At 40.1% G+C, this 18340-nt stretch overlaps 1 protein-coding gene across 5 annotated transcripts in view; it reads left to right on the forward strand.

Annotated features, from left to right (window-relative positions):
- LOC124406647 (tubby-related protein 4) overlaps positions 1–18340 on the forward strand; it is a 44364-nt gene that overhangs the window by 4358 nt on the left and 21666 nt on the right. For all 5 annotated transcript variants that reach the window (XR_006929252.1, XM_046882131.1, XM_046882130.1 and 2 more), the window contains exon 2: positions 11489–11656. Coding sequence is in view for 4 of the 5 variants with exons in the window: in XM_046882131.1 (XP_046738087.1) it covers positions 11489–11656 (168 nt within the window). In the remaining variant the exon portion in view is untranslated. The remainder of the gene's footprint in view (positions 1–11488; positions 11657–18340) is intronic.

Consider the following 18340-nt stretch of genomic DNA (forward strand, 5'->3'; position numbering starts at 1 on the left):
AAATGTAACTGCAGGGCGATTGTTTTGATTTCTGAACTCAATGAACATACAACTTCAGGACGTCAGCATCAACATTTTATTTTCAACGAGCATTGATCAAACAAACTTAACGTCAAACATTACTACGAAATCATTTATTACTTCTATACTTTTTTTAAATTTGTTACAATTTGATGCGAAACTAGTTCTCTCATTAACTCCTTCATCAGCGTTTCCAGTAATTATACCGCGGCATAATATGTTCGAGCAATCGATACTTGTAACAATCGAGCCTGACAAAAGACAAACCCAATTTTAATGAAGCGAGTCCCGTTATATCTTTCCGCTTTCAAACGAGCATGCAGATAGAATCGAAGAATTCAAGCACTATTGTTCCGCGCCATTATACAGACATATAAACCGTCAAATATAAAGCTCTGCAAGCGAAGCATATCACGGTGCGCAAGAATGGCGTCAGAGGAAGGATTGATTTTATATTTGGCGTGCGACTTGACGAATTGTGGTTAACTCCAATGCAACGTCAAGAACTTAAAGAAGTTGAATCTTTCAGTCGTATTGAATTAGATATTCGCAGAGTAGCTCCTCGGAGAACAAGGATCCAATCGAGTACCGAGGATCGCGATTTTCGACGAAACTTGTGGTTTGTTTGATCCACGTTTGGAGTCGGAGATACTAGGAACTATAAATTTAAGGATCTCAAACGTGTTTCCAGTCACCAGAGAAATGTGAATATCCTCTTGAGCCTTCCGTACGCCTGGCATGAATGTTGAATTTGGTAGCGTAGTTAGAGGGGCACCAGAGGTAAATGTTCGCTCATTAGCAGGCCTCGCCTTGACCCTTCACCCCCTTCGTCCTCCCCCCAGCGCTGCTGGTAGCTGAGAATCCTGGAAAAGTGGCGAACCCTTTGGTGACGGTGGTTTCCATTTGTAGACTGCGTTGGAAAATCCTTGAGCTTCCGGATAACAGCGGATGGAAGGCACGTGACAAACAAACATGAGCCAAGCTTCATCCCTACGTGTTCTGTAACCAAGGCAAATTCCACATTATACGTATAGAAATGTGTGAAATTCTGGTGGAAAGTAAGGAGCTGAAAACAAATTTGGGAAATTATGGATCCGGACTTGACACGATCTTGTGAAACGTATTTTTCGATCACTATAAACACGAGTAGACACTTACGGTTGAGATATTGTGTTGGTTGGTTACCTATTACAATCCATATAGAGAGAATGACACGCATTATATTTATACTGTGTCTGGAAAATTTAGTTTGAGATTATTTTTGGTAAGCCGTTTAATTCCGCGTTACGAGGGAAACATACTGTAGGTTAAACATGTTAAATTAATGCCTGAATAGACCGTTTTTCCGTTACCCAAACCAATAATTTTATGTTACCTCAATACGTTAGGTACTGACCGTAGTACGCACATTGAAAATAGCTACGTGCCACAAATTACCTGTCCATTATTTCCTTGCCGCGAATCTACACCACACCTTCTGCATGATATCAAGTTTATGTGAACGTTAATCCATTCAGAGAGCTTCCATAAATTACGTGACGCACTCGAGGGGGATGTGGTCAAGGAATTCCAAGTGGAGGGCTTGATACCGTTGTTACGTAACGATATTTTTTTTCGTTAAACGATAGATTTTATGTCTTATTAATAACGAGCTTTAATTTTTTCGACAAACGAGGATCATTAATGGAAAAATTCATATTGGGGGTACACTTCAACTACAAGGGTACGTTAAATATTCGCTTTGCAGGTTGAAAGTATCACTATGCCATTGCTCGAAAATTCGAAGAGTTTTTCACTCATCTTTCATACTTTTGTTTTTAGTGCGTGACGTACGTACCAATTGTAATATATGCCTATCATCTAATGACGATGCGTTGCTGCAAGTGTACACAATATAACCATGATCAGGACATAGGGATGGGAGTAACCATCGCAATGCGTTTGTAATTGACGGCGTATTTCGATGCACCCCAAATTCTGCCGCTGTCGCGAACTTATAGCCCGAGGCCATTGTACTGTTTCAACCCTCTATTTGTCCTGTATGGCCGTATTTTATGAAGCCGTAGCTACATCATTGCATTCTACGAGGCTGCAGGGTATCAATGGGTTGGAGAGGGATGCAGACGTCGGGAAATTCGAGCGAAAAAGCCTGAATAACTTCAACCATGCCAAGCCTCCGGCACCGCTGGCTCATGATAATTAGAATCTGTCATGAATACCATCAATTTAGAGTCTCTGAACCAGTTTACCATCGAGGGGAAAGTATTCGATGTTGAATTTGCGGGAGCAGATTCAGATTTGGAAATTGCAAAACAAGCCCTTCGAACGCCATCATGTATTGCGTTCATCTGTATTCCGCTACTGTTGATGTATGTTGCAGGAAATTGTCTACTGAAACAGTTTTGTAGATGATGAAACGCAGTCCAAGTTCCATTAATCAATCTGACAAACTCATAGAATATAAACCGTATGCCTGAGAGCACAAATTCACAAGATAGTGTAGTAATTACTATAGCTCTAGGCGGCTAGGTTGACAGCAATTTGGCGGTAAACCATCTTGCAATGAATGGACCTTCTTGAGAGGGCCTCAAGTTTTATTTACAAAAAATTCTGTATCGTGACCATCCAAAAATACGCCACATCTGAAGTTAATCTACAGAGTTGGGCAATTTTTGCAGACTTTATCCCAGTTATTATTACTGGATTTCTATCCGTACTTGAGAACAATTAATAATAACTGAAGCAGCTGTCCGAACCTTTCCAGAGTAGTTAGGACTCGTTGATCAGGCGATATACCAGCTCAGCAACCACCATTTGGGGAAACAGCTGCGTGTGACGAAGTCAGATTTGTGGCATCCTTCATCTCTGTTAATCTGCCGTGAGATTAGCTCCGAAGGGAAACAAGATAAAGATGCGGCGAGTGAATGCAGGGATACAGAGACATTGGTATTAATTTTGCTCAAGCGTACATCTCGATATGACTTGAAGTTAAACGTACGATGTCTTCATCAGATGCTCTTCATGGAAGAGAGTTCCGTTCACATTTATGGTCTTTGAACAGCACAGTTTATCACTGAATATAAGGCATCCAGCAGAATGAACTTAGCCTGGTAAATAGTATAAAGTCACGTGATATCGATACGGATCCAGATAATTATTCTGTCGCTTTCTACCAAGACTGATGTCTAGGCACAGTATGCTAATTCGTAGATATCTTTCCAAGTATTTGTACTCACAGCACTTAGTCGAAGGATCCTACTTCAACAAGCGGCGACGATGGTTAATAGTTTCAGACTACGGTGAAGGGAATCTACATAGTGAACTATTTCGCTCGAATATACCGCCGTTTGAACTCGCCCGCTTTGAAACGTCGTATTCGAATATCCAGTCCAACTATTTCACTCTCTTTGGCTCACCAGATAGCACTCAGAGAGACGGAAGCTCATTGTTACTTGACACTCCCAGCTTGACTGCCGATCGATATCTCTATCGCGGAAAGAAATGGCTTACTTGAGCTATTTTTTTTTCTTTCATGCCCCTCGTTAAAAGAGAGCCGTAAAAAGGAAATGAATAAAGCAGAAAGTCCATGAGGTAAAACGCTTACAGCGATAACTAGCATCAGTTCAAATCGTCGGTATATCCTGATGCTTGTTGAACTAAACAGGAGTCACATTTTACCTGGAGAAGAGAAATAATTTTTGAGATACTATATTCATATATGAATATAGAGACCAGCTTTGGAGAACTGTTTAACAGATGGGGTGATAGTGCCATTACACTCTGAGAATTCAGTAAATTAGGAACTAGTAATTTAGAGAGGCATTATACAATATAAGCTTAAAAAATCAAAACGTATAGAGATTTTTATTGAGGCAAACTACGTTGTTTATAACTTAAAGCCATTACACAGTTTTTGTTCTCAAGTTTTGAGATGTTTGTACATTTCATTACAGATAGTAAATTGTACTGCTTATGATTACCCGTCATAGAAGTATTTTATCATCTTGAACCAGTATTTCGTCCAAAATTTTTTTCCACTTTGACAAAATCAAGCCTTAGCTTCAGTATTTGTTTACATATCGAGTTGTTGGACAAGTTTTAGTAGCGGCTGAGTTTGGCACAAATCGATTGAAGTTATAAGCTGCCAGCTATTCGAACTATCTAAACTTGAGCTATTTGATACAAATACATATGTATACGGTATTATGGAAAGTGATTGCTTGCATGTCTGTTGACAGGTACGAAATATTGAGCCACGGTAGCTGGTACAAAAGGCACGGAACATTCTCCACGCTATAAGCGGTACAATAAACATAGTCGCACGTATCGCAGACATGAACGAGCGCTTTGTATGTTTGCTCCAGTTTAAGGACATATTTGCGTACTGAAAATGCCTCAAGAATATAATATACTATGATACACGGATCGAGGTGCAGACGCCACCCTCTGATCTAATCGAAGTACTTCAAACTAATGCCAGCCTTCAAGGAAGTGACTGAATGACTCTTAGATAAGCACGAAATGTCAGGTCACCGAAGCAGGTTTAATTTACCGAATCAAATCACTGATCGATTTGTGTGTCTGAAAGTAAACTTCGTTCAGCGGTCTATTCAAGTGGCTGACCGCATCACAACATTACTACTTACCACAGCTTGATACGGTAGTGTAGGTAGATCTACCGCAAATCGTATAAGCCACAATGGTCATTATTCGCGAGTATCAGGTGGCCGAATTTTGAGTATTAACAACAAGCCATATTTGCATAAGCTTCAGTGTTAGTCCGCAACAATTGTATTCTGCTCCTTTCATATCGCGTCAAATCCGCCACTTGTGTATGTTCACTGAAATGCACGGCGTTTTCAGTGTGCATAGGTATGAGTTATCGCGGAACATTGTGGTGCATCCAAGCATGGCTTGAGAATCCGTATAAAATTTATCTCACTGTAAGCAGGAGCACTAGAGCTCCCTTTGCAGATCACGCATTGCGGGCGATTAAAGCCAAGAATCAGATTCCCTGAACGTCACGCAAGTCGATAAATTCAATACTCGTTGATCCGGATTCTCTATTATATCCCCGCCAACTCAAGTTTCCCCTTCCAAAGTCAATCTGAATCCATGCTTCACGATCATGCTTTATCACGCAAGATGCTGTTAGAACGCTGCGTCACTTTTTCGAATGCCGGATTCCTCGAAATTGTATTTTATAATTGTTGTTATTGAACATTGTATAAAATTTAGTGCACTGTACACTTTATAATCATAAAAACATTCTATGACTGTACAAGTCTCAAGCGCATAATTTCCGACTCTTCTCAACCGTCAATAATTAATTTGGTCGCGCTATGAATATTTTTCTTTTGGTCACGCGTCAGAGTATCATAACTTGCGCCAAGGCAGCGCGGTTCTGTTTTGTTACACAACAGTGTTATATGGTAAGTTATTTTAGAAATATATGAGAACTCGTTAGCAGCTGCTGTACAAGGGCTGGAGAAAAAACATTTATTGTTATAAAGAAAGATAAGCTTCAATTAACTACGTTGCCTAAGAAAATTTATTCAACATCTTGGAAATGAAATTGAAAAGTAGCTGGAAAATAACGTTCTAATTATTTATCGAAACGACTTGTTTATCGTCAGAATTTCACTCAGAATTGTAATAATGTGTAATTGAAATTGAAGTATACATAGCTCGACCCGTTTTATACGTCGCAATTACAAACCAAGTAGACAAACAGTTGCTGCCTATGGTAGACACTTGAAAAGAAGTTTAGCACAAAAATTTTATACCGTGAGTGTTATTACAATCGAAAAACCCATTGGAAGTATGAATGTAGCGTAGAATGGCGTGAGAAGTTTTTCAGCGACGTGATCTCTGTCTATACATTGTATGAGAGGCTCATATTGAAGTTGGGGGTTTGAAGCGAGTCTGGGATCGTTGAGAAAGGCAATTGCCTAACTATAAAGCTGTTCTTTACTAGAGCTAGGGTGTACGGCTTGTCCGCGAAATTTTTTATCGAAATAATACTTTCGTCACGATTCTGCTTTGAAGTGCGTCTAGACTCGAAAATAAAATACATATACGTAGCTGAAAATCGGTAATTGTTCATGTAACCTTCCCATAGTAATACAAATAATTAAGCAATGACAATACTCATTCTGAATTCTGTGATAAAAAATTGTGGCAATTCAAAATCCAAATACCGTGATAAGACCACGAGCACAAGTCATTGTTGCGTCGGATCAACAAAAATCCGATTGGAACCGTACACCTGATTGTGAGGTTAGTGCTGGAAATAAACCCTCGTAGAATATCGCAGTATACGATCAACGGTCTGTGTGTTTGACGAGTAATAAAATGCGAGGGTAGTTTATAGCCAATTGAGGTGAATGTCTACCTGCACTAGTATTTCCGTATATTATATCAAGGCGTATCTGAGAATTTTGTGCACACATACATACAAAAACATAATACGTCACACCGAGGTGACTCTGGGTCGCAAATCATGTGCCCTGTACGAGGATGAACAAATACTGCAGAGTCTTTTCCCAACTAAATGGAAGCCAACCTAGCCGTGGCTCGTAGTCAACGAACTAACTGATTAAGAGTGAAAAATCAGTCAGCGCATTTTTTCAAATATACATAGATTACTGGTTTCAATGAGATAAAAAGTAACCATAAGTAGCTTCCAAAAATGCGTTGTGAATAAAACATTTGACAGGTACAGTCTGATCTTATCCGTGCACGTTGGCGTTGAAGTTTCTTGAATGCACCTGAAGTGCGAAGTTCAAGCGGAAGTGAGATAAACACAATGTTCAAACAATTTTGCTCATTACTTTGCGCGCTACTGCAGTCTATTTAGGAAGAGAATTTCAGTCATCATGAGTGTAAGGGTACAACAATTTACAGAGTCCGTTTTCCAGTAACTTATCCAGCTAAGTCTGTTTAACAAAGGTTCGTTAGATAGATATAACGATCATATGCATATAAATAATCAAAGTTTATGAGCACCACTTGAGGCGTGTGAATTTTTCCGGCTAATTTCACATCATTATATCAGACGAATTCCCCGCTCTTCGAAACGCTTCTGGTGATCAGATTCGCTGTGATCTTTTTCATCCCTCGATTCACCTGCAGATATTCCAGGAAAGAAGTGTCTCCTTTCCACAGGTCACTGCCCTATAGGCTCACGCTACTAGGTAGGTGTTTTTCTAAAGGTTGAGTAGAAGCAGTAATTACAAGCACGCGTATGCACGAGACGTCGACACATGAGGTGCGGTGTTAGCCAGACGAGAGTACCGCGCTGCTATTCGAGGGGGGATCCAAGCTAAGCCACGTGACCACTTTGCTCACGCAAGAGTTAGTCTCCTTTGCTGATCCTATTAGAAGTGGAGAAGAGGCTCTTTGCGGGGTGCGAAATTTTTACGCCGTTGCTTTTGATTAACGATAAGTATTCTTTATTCGGGTACCTACTCCAGTCGCTTGAACTCGACGGTTCGTAGTAAGGCATACTTTTCGCATTATCCCTTACTCGAGTTACTACGTACGATGCCTTCTCACCAGCTTACGAATTTACACTAAATTAAAAAAACCTCTGGGATTTGTACAGTTTTTCTGCTCGTTATTTCCTCATTCCAGCTGTGTAACATCTCATTTGCCACTTCTATACGAAGTTATTATTATAGGTACTACAGAAGTCTATGTGAAAATATTCAAAATTTCTACGGCATATGAATGTTTCATTAATTCATTTCAGACAATTTGTAACTTACGATCACGCTTGGTTCATTAACTTTTCACGGCACTTCACCTATGCACCAGAATTAACTCGGGAACAGAGGGTGCAATTTTCTGATATTTCTTGCGTGTAGTGCTTTCGAGGATGGCGGCACCACCACCGTCGGATTCAACCTTTATGAGGGTTCAACGACTCGCTAGAGTTCCATGCACACACTACGCCTGCATGTGCATTGCATCCAAGGCACACAACTGTACTTGTATTTGTGCTCAGGTTGCCCTACAATTCTGGTGCATTGTCATTGTGCATAGCGAAATATGAAAATGGGAGTACTTCCGACGGTGGATGTTCAATTCTTCAAATTGCACTTTGGCATATGAGAAATCCTACCGGGGAAATACTTGTTTGGTCGGATCAACCGAGTACTGTAATATCTGCAAAAAATTAGATGCATGACGTCGAAGATCACGAATTTGAGTAATTAAATTTACGCCGAATTAATCTGCGAATCCTGATACCTCTTGTGTCTAGTAATATTTTTACCCGATTCTCGTGGAGACATATATTTTTCCTGTCTCTATTTTCTTTATTCCAGTCGTGAAAGACCTCCGCAATCTCTCAGGTTCAGGTTCAGGTTCAGGTTCATATCTCCGTCCATTCCATCTGCATCCTTGCGAGATTCACACCAGATCCCCAACCCTCGGAATACGGGTACTTGAGTCTGCTTCAATTTCCGTTGAATCTGTCGCCAGTGTTGGTAGGGAGCCAGCGAGAATGCCGAGTTCAGCCAAACCCGAGTAATGCGTGTGAAATGATTATTAAGTGAGTGCCTATAGTGAAATTAACCCGTCTGCAGAAATTGGAGAGCCCATCGGGAATTGAAACGGGCAATGAGAGAGCATAAAAGCCTTCATGACACCGGCTGCTGTATTCTTCAGCCCATTCAAAACGACCGCATTCACCAGCCTATAATTATTTTATTTACGGTATGTCAGGCGGGGTTGTACTTAATGCAAAGCAAGTGAGGCGGAAGCTTCCGTGTCCTTTTGCGATATGTAACATTTTGTGTCATGCACCTGACGGTTTCTGCTTAATTAGCGTGTAATTGGTTAAGTTAGCGATGTGCTAGACATCGATTCCCAGTCTCTTTCACTTCTTCTGGGTATCAGAATGATAAATTCGAAATTCATAAGGAGAATAATTAAAATACAAGAATATAATAATTGAATACTGAGAAGGAATTTGAAAAATTTGAATGTCTGAGACTATTCTATTCCATTCAACTGAAGCTTTATTTTATTGGCGCGAGATGAAAAATTTCCTGGCTTCTATGCTACGTATAAATTTCCCATTTCATTATTCCGTACTAGCATTCTGCAGGTCCGGAATCGTACCACAATATGTATATTGGTATAGACCACCAAATAGGTGATTCGTTTCACACAGTCAAGACATTTGAAAATAGTAATGAAATTCATAAATTATACCTATGTTGTTAATTCTGATAGATTTTTATAATTGGTTTCAAAGATCTTGTAGACATTTACGGGATCAATAGAATGTTGTACATTTTCTGATCCTGAATTGATGGTTGCAAGTTTCATTTTCTTCTTCGTCATATTCTTCAGGGATAAAAAGTTGCAAAAGATATACCTTGAAGTGGTAATAAATTACCCTTAAGAGACAGTATTAGCTGATTACCTTGTAACGTACAGCGTTAGTTTAGTTTTTCTTTTCTATTACGACTATATTCAATATCAATCTCCGAAGAAATGGGATTGAAATTCAAATCCATCCAGAAATGGAGGAACATGGTATCGCGGATTCGGAAGTCCAGTCGAGTAACAGAAGGTGAAAAGAAGCCATAAATTATCAATTGTAAAAATCGTTTGAAACGAGATTTTCCCCTAAGGCTTGAAAAATCAATCATTCACATCCAACTGCACGAAAAATTCACTTCTACGGTGAAATTATTAGTCTTCGAAGCACTACAAGAACCGAGGATTTCCAAGTTTAATTAAGGTACCTTCGAGTGCCCGAAAGTAGAGGTAATCTTAAGTAGAAATTTTCATCAGGTTCAGATCAGGCCATGATCAGGCTTGCCTTACCGCCTGATCAAGTGCACGTCGGGCTACCTGATCAGGACCTGACCAGATATGTAACGAACCGTTCTGGGATGCCCTGATCAGGCTGAGTTCAGTTAAGATGGCCAGGCCCTGATCAGGTGTTGGTAAGAACTGCATCAGGGCCTTATCAGGCGCTTGTCACAGCAGGATGAGGGCGGAAGGTTAGGAAGATACTTAAAATAATTATAAATTGTAAAACGATGTTTCGTACGATTTTACCCTACGCAGACGTGCCTGATATTAACCTGACGGCCACATCAGACACGTCTTGGTAAGGAATGTCTGTGGCGGTCCTGATCAGGGCCACGTCGAGTGTGAATTAAGGAGGCATGCCTGATTTCAACCTGATCATGATCAGATTTCTACTCGCGAATATGGAATCCGACGCAAGCAGTATGTTCGTGAAATATGCTTCGCATGAATTTGGAATCCTCCCCGACTGTTACCCGCGGTGAAGAAATGATAAAACTATATTTTCCAATTTTATTATAACACTAACACACACACACACACACACACACAGCCCTCAAGCGAAGAGACAAGAAGACGAGAAGAGAAACGTAATGAAATTGTTGAGATACCACGTTGGTTCTAATTCTCAATCCTCTGACCGTGAAATTTGAAACGAACGAGGCAAATAATGTCGGTTGAAATGAAAATGTCACGTTAAAGGTGAGAGTCGACTAGCAGAGTCTTGTTGTTTTTTTTTCTTTCCTTCTCGTATTAAAGACAATTAAGAATTTGTCTCCGTAATTTTAGGATAAAAATATTTTCCTAACTCTGAATGCTAACAAAACTAAAAACTTGGTCAACGAATATAATTTTCATCTTTGCGGTTGTTTGATTGAAATTAACACTCGAACGGAGGTGTTAGAGGAACTTTTTTATGTGAGAAAGTATCGGGTGTTATAAAGAGGAAGAGCAATATTTTTTACTGTATAATATTATCCGCACGCTTTGAAGGCTGAATTTTGGCTCAGTTTCTTCGGTGCCTCGTATAGTCTTAATTTTTCCCGCCCGCGTTACGTCCTTCTATTTGCCTCGTTAGCGACATACAACGTGATTGGAATAATAATATGACGAAATAATTGGATCAGAATGAAGTGGAGTTGAGCGGCGACGAGAAAGTTGTGAAAAAAAAGGTTGCTGGGGTACTGCAGAGTGATTTCATTACAACGGTGATAAGTAAGGGTTCGTTATTCGAGCCCAATAGTGCCCGACTAACGTATCTCATCGAATAACAAACGGAACATAACGCCGATGTGTACTTAGAATACGCACCTCAATTAACGCCGCCAGTAGAGTCATACGATACGCGATGCACTTTAGCTAGTAACTCCCGACTGACATTGAGTAAACAAATCGATCGTCCATTAGTATTGCACCCCGTAAACGAAAAGAAGAGATAAAGATAGAATACGGGGCGCTTTGTTTATAATTTATTATCAATTGGTTTCTTCCATCTTGTTGGTTTTCGCTGTAAAGAGGAAAGGAAAAAGTGGAGTTGATAAGGAAAACAAGATTGGCAAAGTTAATTATCACAGTTGGAACGGCATCGCGACGTAAAACTGCGGTAGTTTATTTTCTTTGCTTTTAATTATTGCAGGACGAAGGATGGAAGCTGAACCGGACAAATTATTACCAAGAAGGTTGGCTGGCTACGGGAAACGCGAGGGGACTGGTGGGGGTGACTTTTACCACTTCGCATTGCAGAACCAGAGCTGCCGAGCTGCCTCTTCGAACGAACTATAACCTCAGGGGTCACAGAAGCGAGGTACGTAGAGAATTTCTAAAATTTAATCGCGGACAAGACTCGTTAAAATATTTCGCCGAAATTCACAAGGGAGTGAAATTTGAACCGGCAAATTCCGACGCGCGGTTGTATCCAATTTTTTAGCCCGTTTCGCAAATACACGTTGCGTATTCTAGTTACAGGACGAGATTATCAGCAACTAGGTATATTTCACATATCGAGCCGCGGTAACAAGCAGACGAATCTCTCTGGAGATTGATTCGCGGCCCGGTCTTCGTTATCGTTTGCCACCCCTGAACTCCGTCCGGCGCGGCCGATTGCCGGATGGTCGATGGGCGTATGAAACGGAAGGGAACGACGTGTAGGGCCGGACCAAATTGCGAGACCCTCGATTAATTACCAAAGCTTCGGAACACTGCCAATTTAACCCTGCGTCAACTTGCCCCTGGCGAACCATTCCGAAACTTTCATATATCCATCGCCCGCTGAGATTCCACCTTTCCAATATCGGCCAATTTTAGCTGCCCGTTATACGTGTGCATTGGATAATTCTAATCATTTCTATGAGGAGATTCTAATCTCTTGAATGAAGAACATTTTCCACTCTGTATGGAATTAAAAAAAGTTCAAACGTATCACAGTTAGTTTCATTTGTATAGATGGTCTGATTTGAATTATTATTGAACTATTCAATTAAATGAAAAAACAACTTGTACAAAATTAATACACGTTCTATGATTTAATAAACTGAGTACGCTTTATTTCAAAATATATTTATGTTACCAAAAATTTATGTCGGCTGATTTGTGTTGATGAGTTGTTATTCATTAATATTAAATGAATATGTAATCGAATAATTCAACAAAATGTGCAGTGGATGAGTGTCTTCAATAGTCTTTAAATTTCTTTCCGGAAGTTGGTTCACCGTTTCCAAGCTCTAGCCAAACTAATTTTTTCGTGATACAACCTGAGTGTGTCTTTTCACAGGAATCAATTTGCAGTTTGATGATTATGTACATACTTGAAAGTTTGAAAACCATCTTTCATACTTCGGTGCAAAATGAGCTTTTTAATTTCCTGCAAGCTAAAAGTGTAAGTTTGAGACGGCAATCTCCGCGATGTTCAGACCTTCCATGTCTTCTTTGGCGACGAAACTAGCGTGCAGGGAAAATTAATTTTACCTATGTATGTACGTTCCTTAGCTACGTCGAAATTATATTATATACCAACCGTTCAGCAAAGCTCGCTGCATATATACGAAACGAAACGCGAGCAGACCTTGTTTTACGATCAAGCGCGTAGCAAATTTTATTCAGATTAGCTAGAATATGCGAAAGGAAACCAACAAATTTTGAATTATTCAAGAGGCCTCGCCCAAGTCGGTTATAGTTCTCGCACTCGCTCCCCGCAATATTCTTGAAAAAATAAGGCCAGTCTCTTTGGATTCAGGTTACAGGTATCTTTTGTCCCGTCCTATAGAGCCTCGCCATCGTTCCCCCTCATTGAGTTTCACCATGAACAACTCCGAATATGAAATGTAATTTCGCTCCACTCGCTTGCTGGGTCCGTACTCCATTTTCAAGTAAGCACTCTGCCCTTATTTCGTCGAAAAACTCTTCATTTTGATATATGTATATATACATATATTCTTAAAACAGTTTAAATGGAATTTAAAAATTCTAACCTATTGTAACACTGAATATTAAACATGCAGGAAGGAAAAGAAGGAAAGAAGCCAAACGAGGTGACAAATTTATAGAACTAAGCGAAAACATGAATTGAAAAGATTCGGATTATCTGAAAGTAAACAGACTGAATAGCTAGGATAAAAGAAAAAGGAATTTATACTTGAAACCGGATTATCGACCGTCAGCTATCCGTTCGGTGGATAAAACTTATATCGCAATGTCGCAGACGGCGGGGTTTAATTTGGTTCTGGTTCGGTTCACCCTTAACTTTACATTACGGCACGCTAGTACTTCGATGCATACTTACGGTGGTACGTGAATTCCTTGTGTACATATATGGGAATCTGGCTGATGCAATGAGAAAATAGTAAGGCGCGTCAATTTTCTCGTGCAAGGGTAGTTTTCCAGTTACGTGACGCCGGAGCCAATTTTGGTTCGGTCTTTATGGAGGGTCGGCTGCTAGCTGCAGACATCCATTCGCGTCACATACACCACTGCTTTTGCCTACACAGGAAATATGAGGAAAAATGCATTACTGCCTTCATCTTCTCCGAGATATTGATACACGCGTTGCCATTGGCTCACGGTAGTATCGACGCATAGAAACAATAACGCAATGACGGAGTTCAAATCGATTCGAACCCTTGGTTCTGCTTCAGGCACCGTTTCGTTTAATCCATAATATGTGATTCATCCTGAAATTGTACGTCCCCTGATTCATGATCAGCACTTTTTTTACATCCTCGTTTCTGTTTTTGTTTTTATACTTTTAAATGTTTATTTAAAGATATTGTAATATTGAGCTGATTCCCCTGATATATGCAGTCAATGTCGAACTTGCAATTTTTTCCGAATAACAGTACTCTTTTTAATACATCAAATGCACAGTTATTTCGGAAAAATCGTTCAAAGCCGCGTAAATTTGATTGAGGAATATAGATGTATAATATTTTTTGTGCAATAAAATTCGAACATATGTTATATCACGTATCTTACACTCGCATGCACAGAGTTTGCGAGGCTTTAGAATGCCTCGAAATATCCGGGTGATGAATTGCATGCGCGCGTGCAAATATTTGTGTAAAGCATGAAGGTAATTTTCATGGATTGAGCATTGCATTATAATGCCTCTTTCAAGTTGTAATAGACCGTCTGTATATCGTGTCCCTAAAATCACGAATAAATTCCGTACATGCCAAATTTATTGCAATTCCAATCGATCGTAATGTGACGTGAAAACCATGAAAATTTATTTTTTCACGGTTACGCAGCGAGTTTCATAGAAATCTACCCCCAAACAAGTCGTTTTTGTTGCATCCTCGTATCATCTGTTAACAAATCTCCAGAGCTGCAAAGGAATGAAGCGTCAAAAATTAGTGGATCTCGGGTTTCTTTGCGAGCACAGTTCGTCACCACGTACCTGCAAACGGCGTAAAGACGACGAGGGTTAGTGGAGGTATATTAACACGGTGTCAAGCCGGTGTTGTCGAGATGAAAGGCTTCCCTCTTTGAGGCGTAAGCGAAACGGGAATACAGCAATAACGGGCGGAAAGAGACGGCACACCGGCCGTAGTCTTCCGGCTTTAAGCCGGCGTTATTAATACACGGGTAAAACCACCCCATATTTCGAGACTCATCGATTTAGACGCGGCACCGGCAAAGCTTTTTCGCACGGGACTGGTGCATGAAAGCTACTCGTTTAGAGGCTATTAAAATTCAAATTGAACCACGTAACGACGCTGCTTCGTATACATATAATACCTTAAAGGCTGATCGATAACGTACATCGCCAGGTTAGTACATCGATACCCGTTTGATCATTCATTAGCAATGCATCAACGCAGAGTGGTATTAAGTGTGCGAATTAACTCGCGGCCGATGTATTGTGGATTTAACAATTTATTTACACCCCTGTGGTATTTCTAATTCTGTCTTTACCACGGTAAAATGCTGCACGAGTCATACCGATCACGGGGTTTCGTGGCACTTTGAAAAACTTCTGAAAAACTTTGTCCCCCCTTGAAAAAAAAATCTATAAGCTGGTTTTATACGTTTCAAATTTACCTATCTGTCTGCTTGGCGAGTCGTACGCGTAGCGTCGTTCGTGACAGAACGTAGTAGTATTTCCATGTGTTATCGGATTAAGGGTAGGTACAGATAAGCTGCTTAAGGAGAGATTACGAGGCAAAGACGGTCGGCCCGAGACACCATCTAACAACCAGCACACGTACTCCGAAGTGTTTGTATTTGTATTTGTATGTGCGTGTGTGCGCGCGTCTGTGCACTGTAAGCCAGGTCATCGTTTCGAGTTTAAAAACTGTAGGGCTTAGTGGATATTGCAGAATAATGACAATTTGAATTTGCATACTGTAAAAAAAAAACACTTTTTTCAAACCGAATTGGGATATATGAATTAGAAAGTCATACTAATTATACGACAAGTGTTGAAGCTTTTGAAAATTTTATCGTAGTGATCAAAATTGTCACCATTACTTCGACTACACTGAGAATTAGAGATGTTGACGTATACCTGTTCAATCGAAGAGAGCGATGAAAGGAACCGAAAACTAAATACCTGATCGTTCTTTTTACCACACAGAATTATATCTCTTGTACGACTTCAGGCCAAATATGTGAATTAAACCAGACCGGTTATAAAATCGGTAGAAGTCACGCGATTGGAGTGTGTGCTGTAGGATTTTTATTCCTGCTTGATAGCTCGACCGTATGGCTATTAAAAACTTATACCTTGACACGTCTGTACTTTGCTGTTCATTACTCGGATAGGTGGATGGAATCTAATATTTAAGACTTTGCAAATAGACAGTGGATCAATTGTTAATTAGGCGAGAAGTAGGTATCGTCTTTTCACCCTAACTTCGCCAATGGTGCCATGTGAGGACAAAGTAAAGGTGGATAATCCCGGATGAAGGCTTTAGCAAATCATTTGTATTGCAGTTAACCCATTTGGTCGGAGTATTGTCAGGGATCTCAAAGGTTTCGAGGATCACTTGCAAGCTTTACCGTATCGTTAAATATTAGCATGAATACTATTTGAGGGAATGAAGTTTAATGAAGATAGTATAAATAATGAGGAGTTGTTGAGAAAACGAGTGAACTGATTTTATATAGAGACTGCAAGCAATTTTTGAAATAATTACTAGATTTTGCCTCTCGATTGCTTTCTATATTTCATTTCAAACCGAGATCGCACATCTTGAATTCCACAGTTTTATTAATATTTCTGATCCAATTCAAATGAACCAGTTTCTTCCGAAATTTTTCCACCTTGAGTATATACGAAACACATACACACTTGGGTCTCCGAACTAGTTGTGCAACTGATTCATATTTAGCATGGAAAATGAAAAGCGGGAGATAAAACTTGAGAAAAGAAACGAACTCACAGAGGGTAAAATATACCTGCGCTCACGGAGTGGCAAGAAAATCGAAAGAGCAAGCAGGGCAACGGGTTGAATCATGAATGTGGCGTTCCATCAACGCAAGAAAAGCAGAGCACTTTGTCCGGTAATTGCTGAGGAGCGCGCGAAGCATCGCTGACGGATTTCCCGTGGGATTCCGATGCTCGGGGTGTGCGATGCCTTGTTAACAGTCCTCGACGTTTTGTGCCAGAGGTAGGATTAGGAGCTTCTCTTACATCCGAGGAGATAAGATCTGGAAACTGTGGGGGAAGGGGGGTTTCGTTGACGCAGAGCAGGAAGAGTTCCTCTCTCTCTCTTTGTCTTTCCATCTTCACGAAATTTCGGTCATAACACCAATGTCGGATACTTGTCTGTTAATATATATATATATATATTTTAAGGGTAAACATGTACATTTTTTTTCCACCAGAGACAGAGATACGTCCTTTCGCGAGTCAATTTATGACGTTCATAGATAATTTGAAGCACGTCAAACAAAAGGGTCCTCGAAATTCCCCCGTTTTCACTTTCTTGTTCAGCTCAAGTTGATATTATTTTTTTTCCACCCGACATACTGCTGTCGTTTCCTCGTTGTCAATTTTATCATTCTTATGAAATACGAAAGTGACACGCGTTTCTCGGAGCCTCACGGCTGCCTAGGCATAAAACACAAGATCACGTTTCATTCTCACAATTAGTGGACGAGTCTGGGACTAAATTAGGCACTAGTGACAAGGACTGTAGGACTCTAAGTGAAGTCGGAATATAAACCAGCTCAGGCTTTGACCCTCTTTTTTGAAATGAATACTTAGACGAGAATCATTAGTAAAAGCTGAGACTAATACTTTTTGCTCATACACCACAAGTGTCTAGAAATTGCATCGAGGAAGAAAAACTAGATGAAAAAATTTCAACATATCGGAAGAATCATATACATATACACTATAAATAGAAAATTTTCTCCGTGTGTATTATAAAGAAAAAAAAAGAGAAAATCTGAGATGAACATAATTTATCAATTCAGACGAAACTGTAAACTACGGTGGTGACTTTAAGCGATATTGAGATATATTTTCTGGAATTTCCAGGGGTCCTATACATTCTGGAAAATTTTATGAAATGGTAAAGAACGCGTCAAGAGTCGGCTATCCACCAAGTGCGGCAACGCGGTGTGAAAATATCGCTTGTCTTCGAGCGAGCACAGCTAACTTTATGGAAATATTACGCAAACAGCTCGCGCAGCGGCAAACCTAACTTAGTTAGCCGGTAGGGTGAGCTTGCAAAAGTACGTCGACAACGTAGCCGAGAGCTTCCCTGGCTGGCCAGCAAACATCAAATTTTTTACCTCTCATATAATATTCGTACGGCAAATGAGCCGAATGGTACAGCGCAGGAAACCTCTCTTTACCTACTCATTTACAGTTTATCGCCGTTTATACACGTATAGCATATGGCCAAAAAAGCTTTCAGTTCTGATCGGGACAGATGTCCTCTTGTTCACTTCAGAGTGATGTAATTTATTCCCTGATTCGTCAGCCAACATGATAATGCCAGCATGTGAACTAGGTAAAAAAAAGTATACGTTCAAGGTGCTT

Source organism: Diprion similis, chromosome 6 (genome assembly GCF_021155765.1).
Source record: "Diprion similis isolate iyDipSimi1 chromosome 6, iyDipSimi1.1, whole genome shotgun sequence".
NCBI classification, from domain to species: domain Eukaryota; kingdom Metazoa; phylum Arthropoda; class Insecta; order Hymenoptera; family Diprionidae; genus Diprion; species Diprion similis.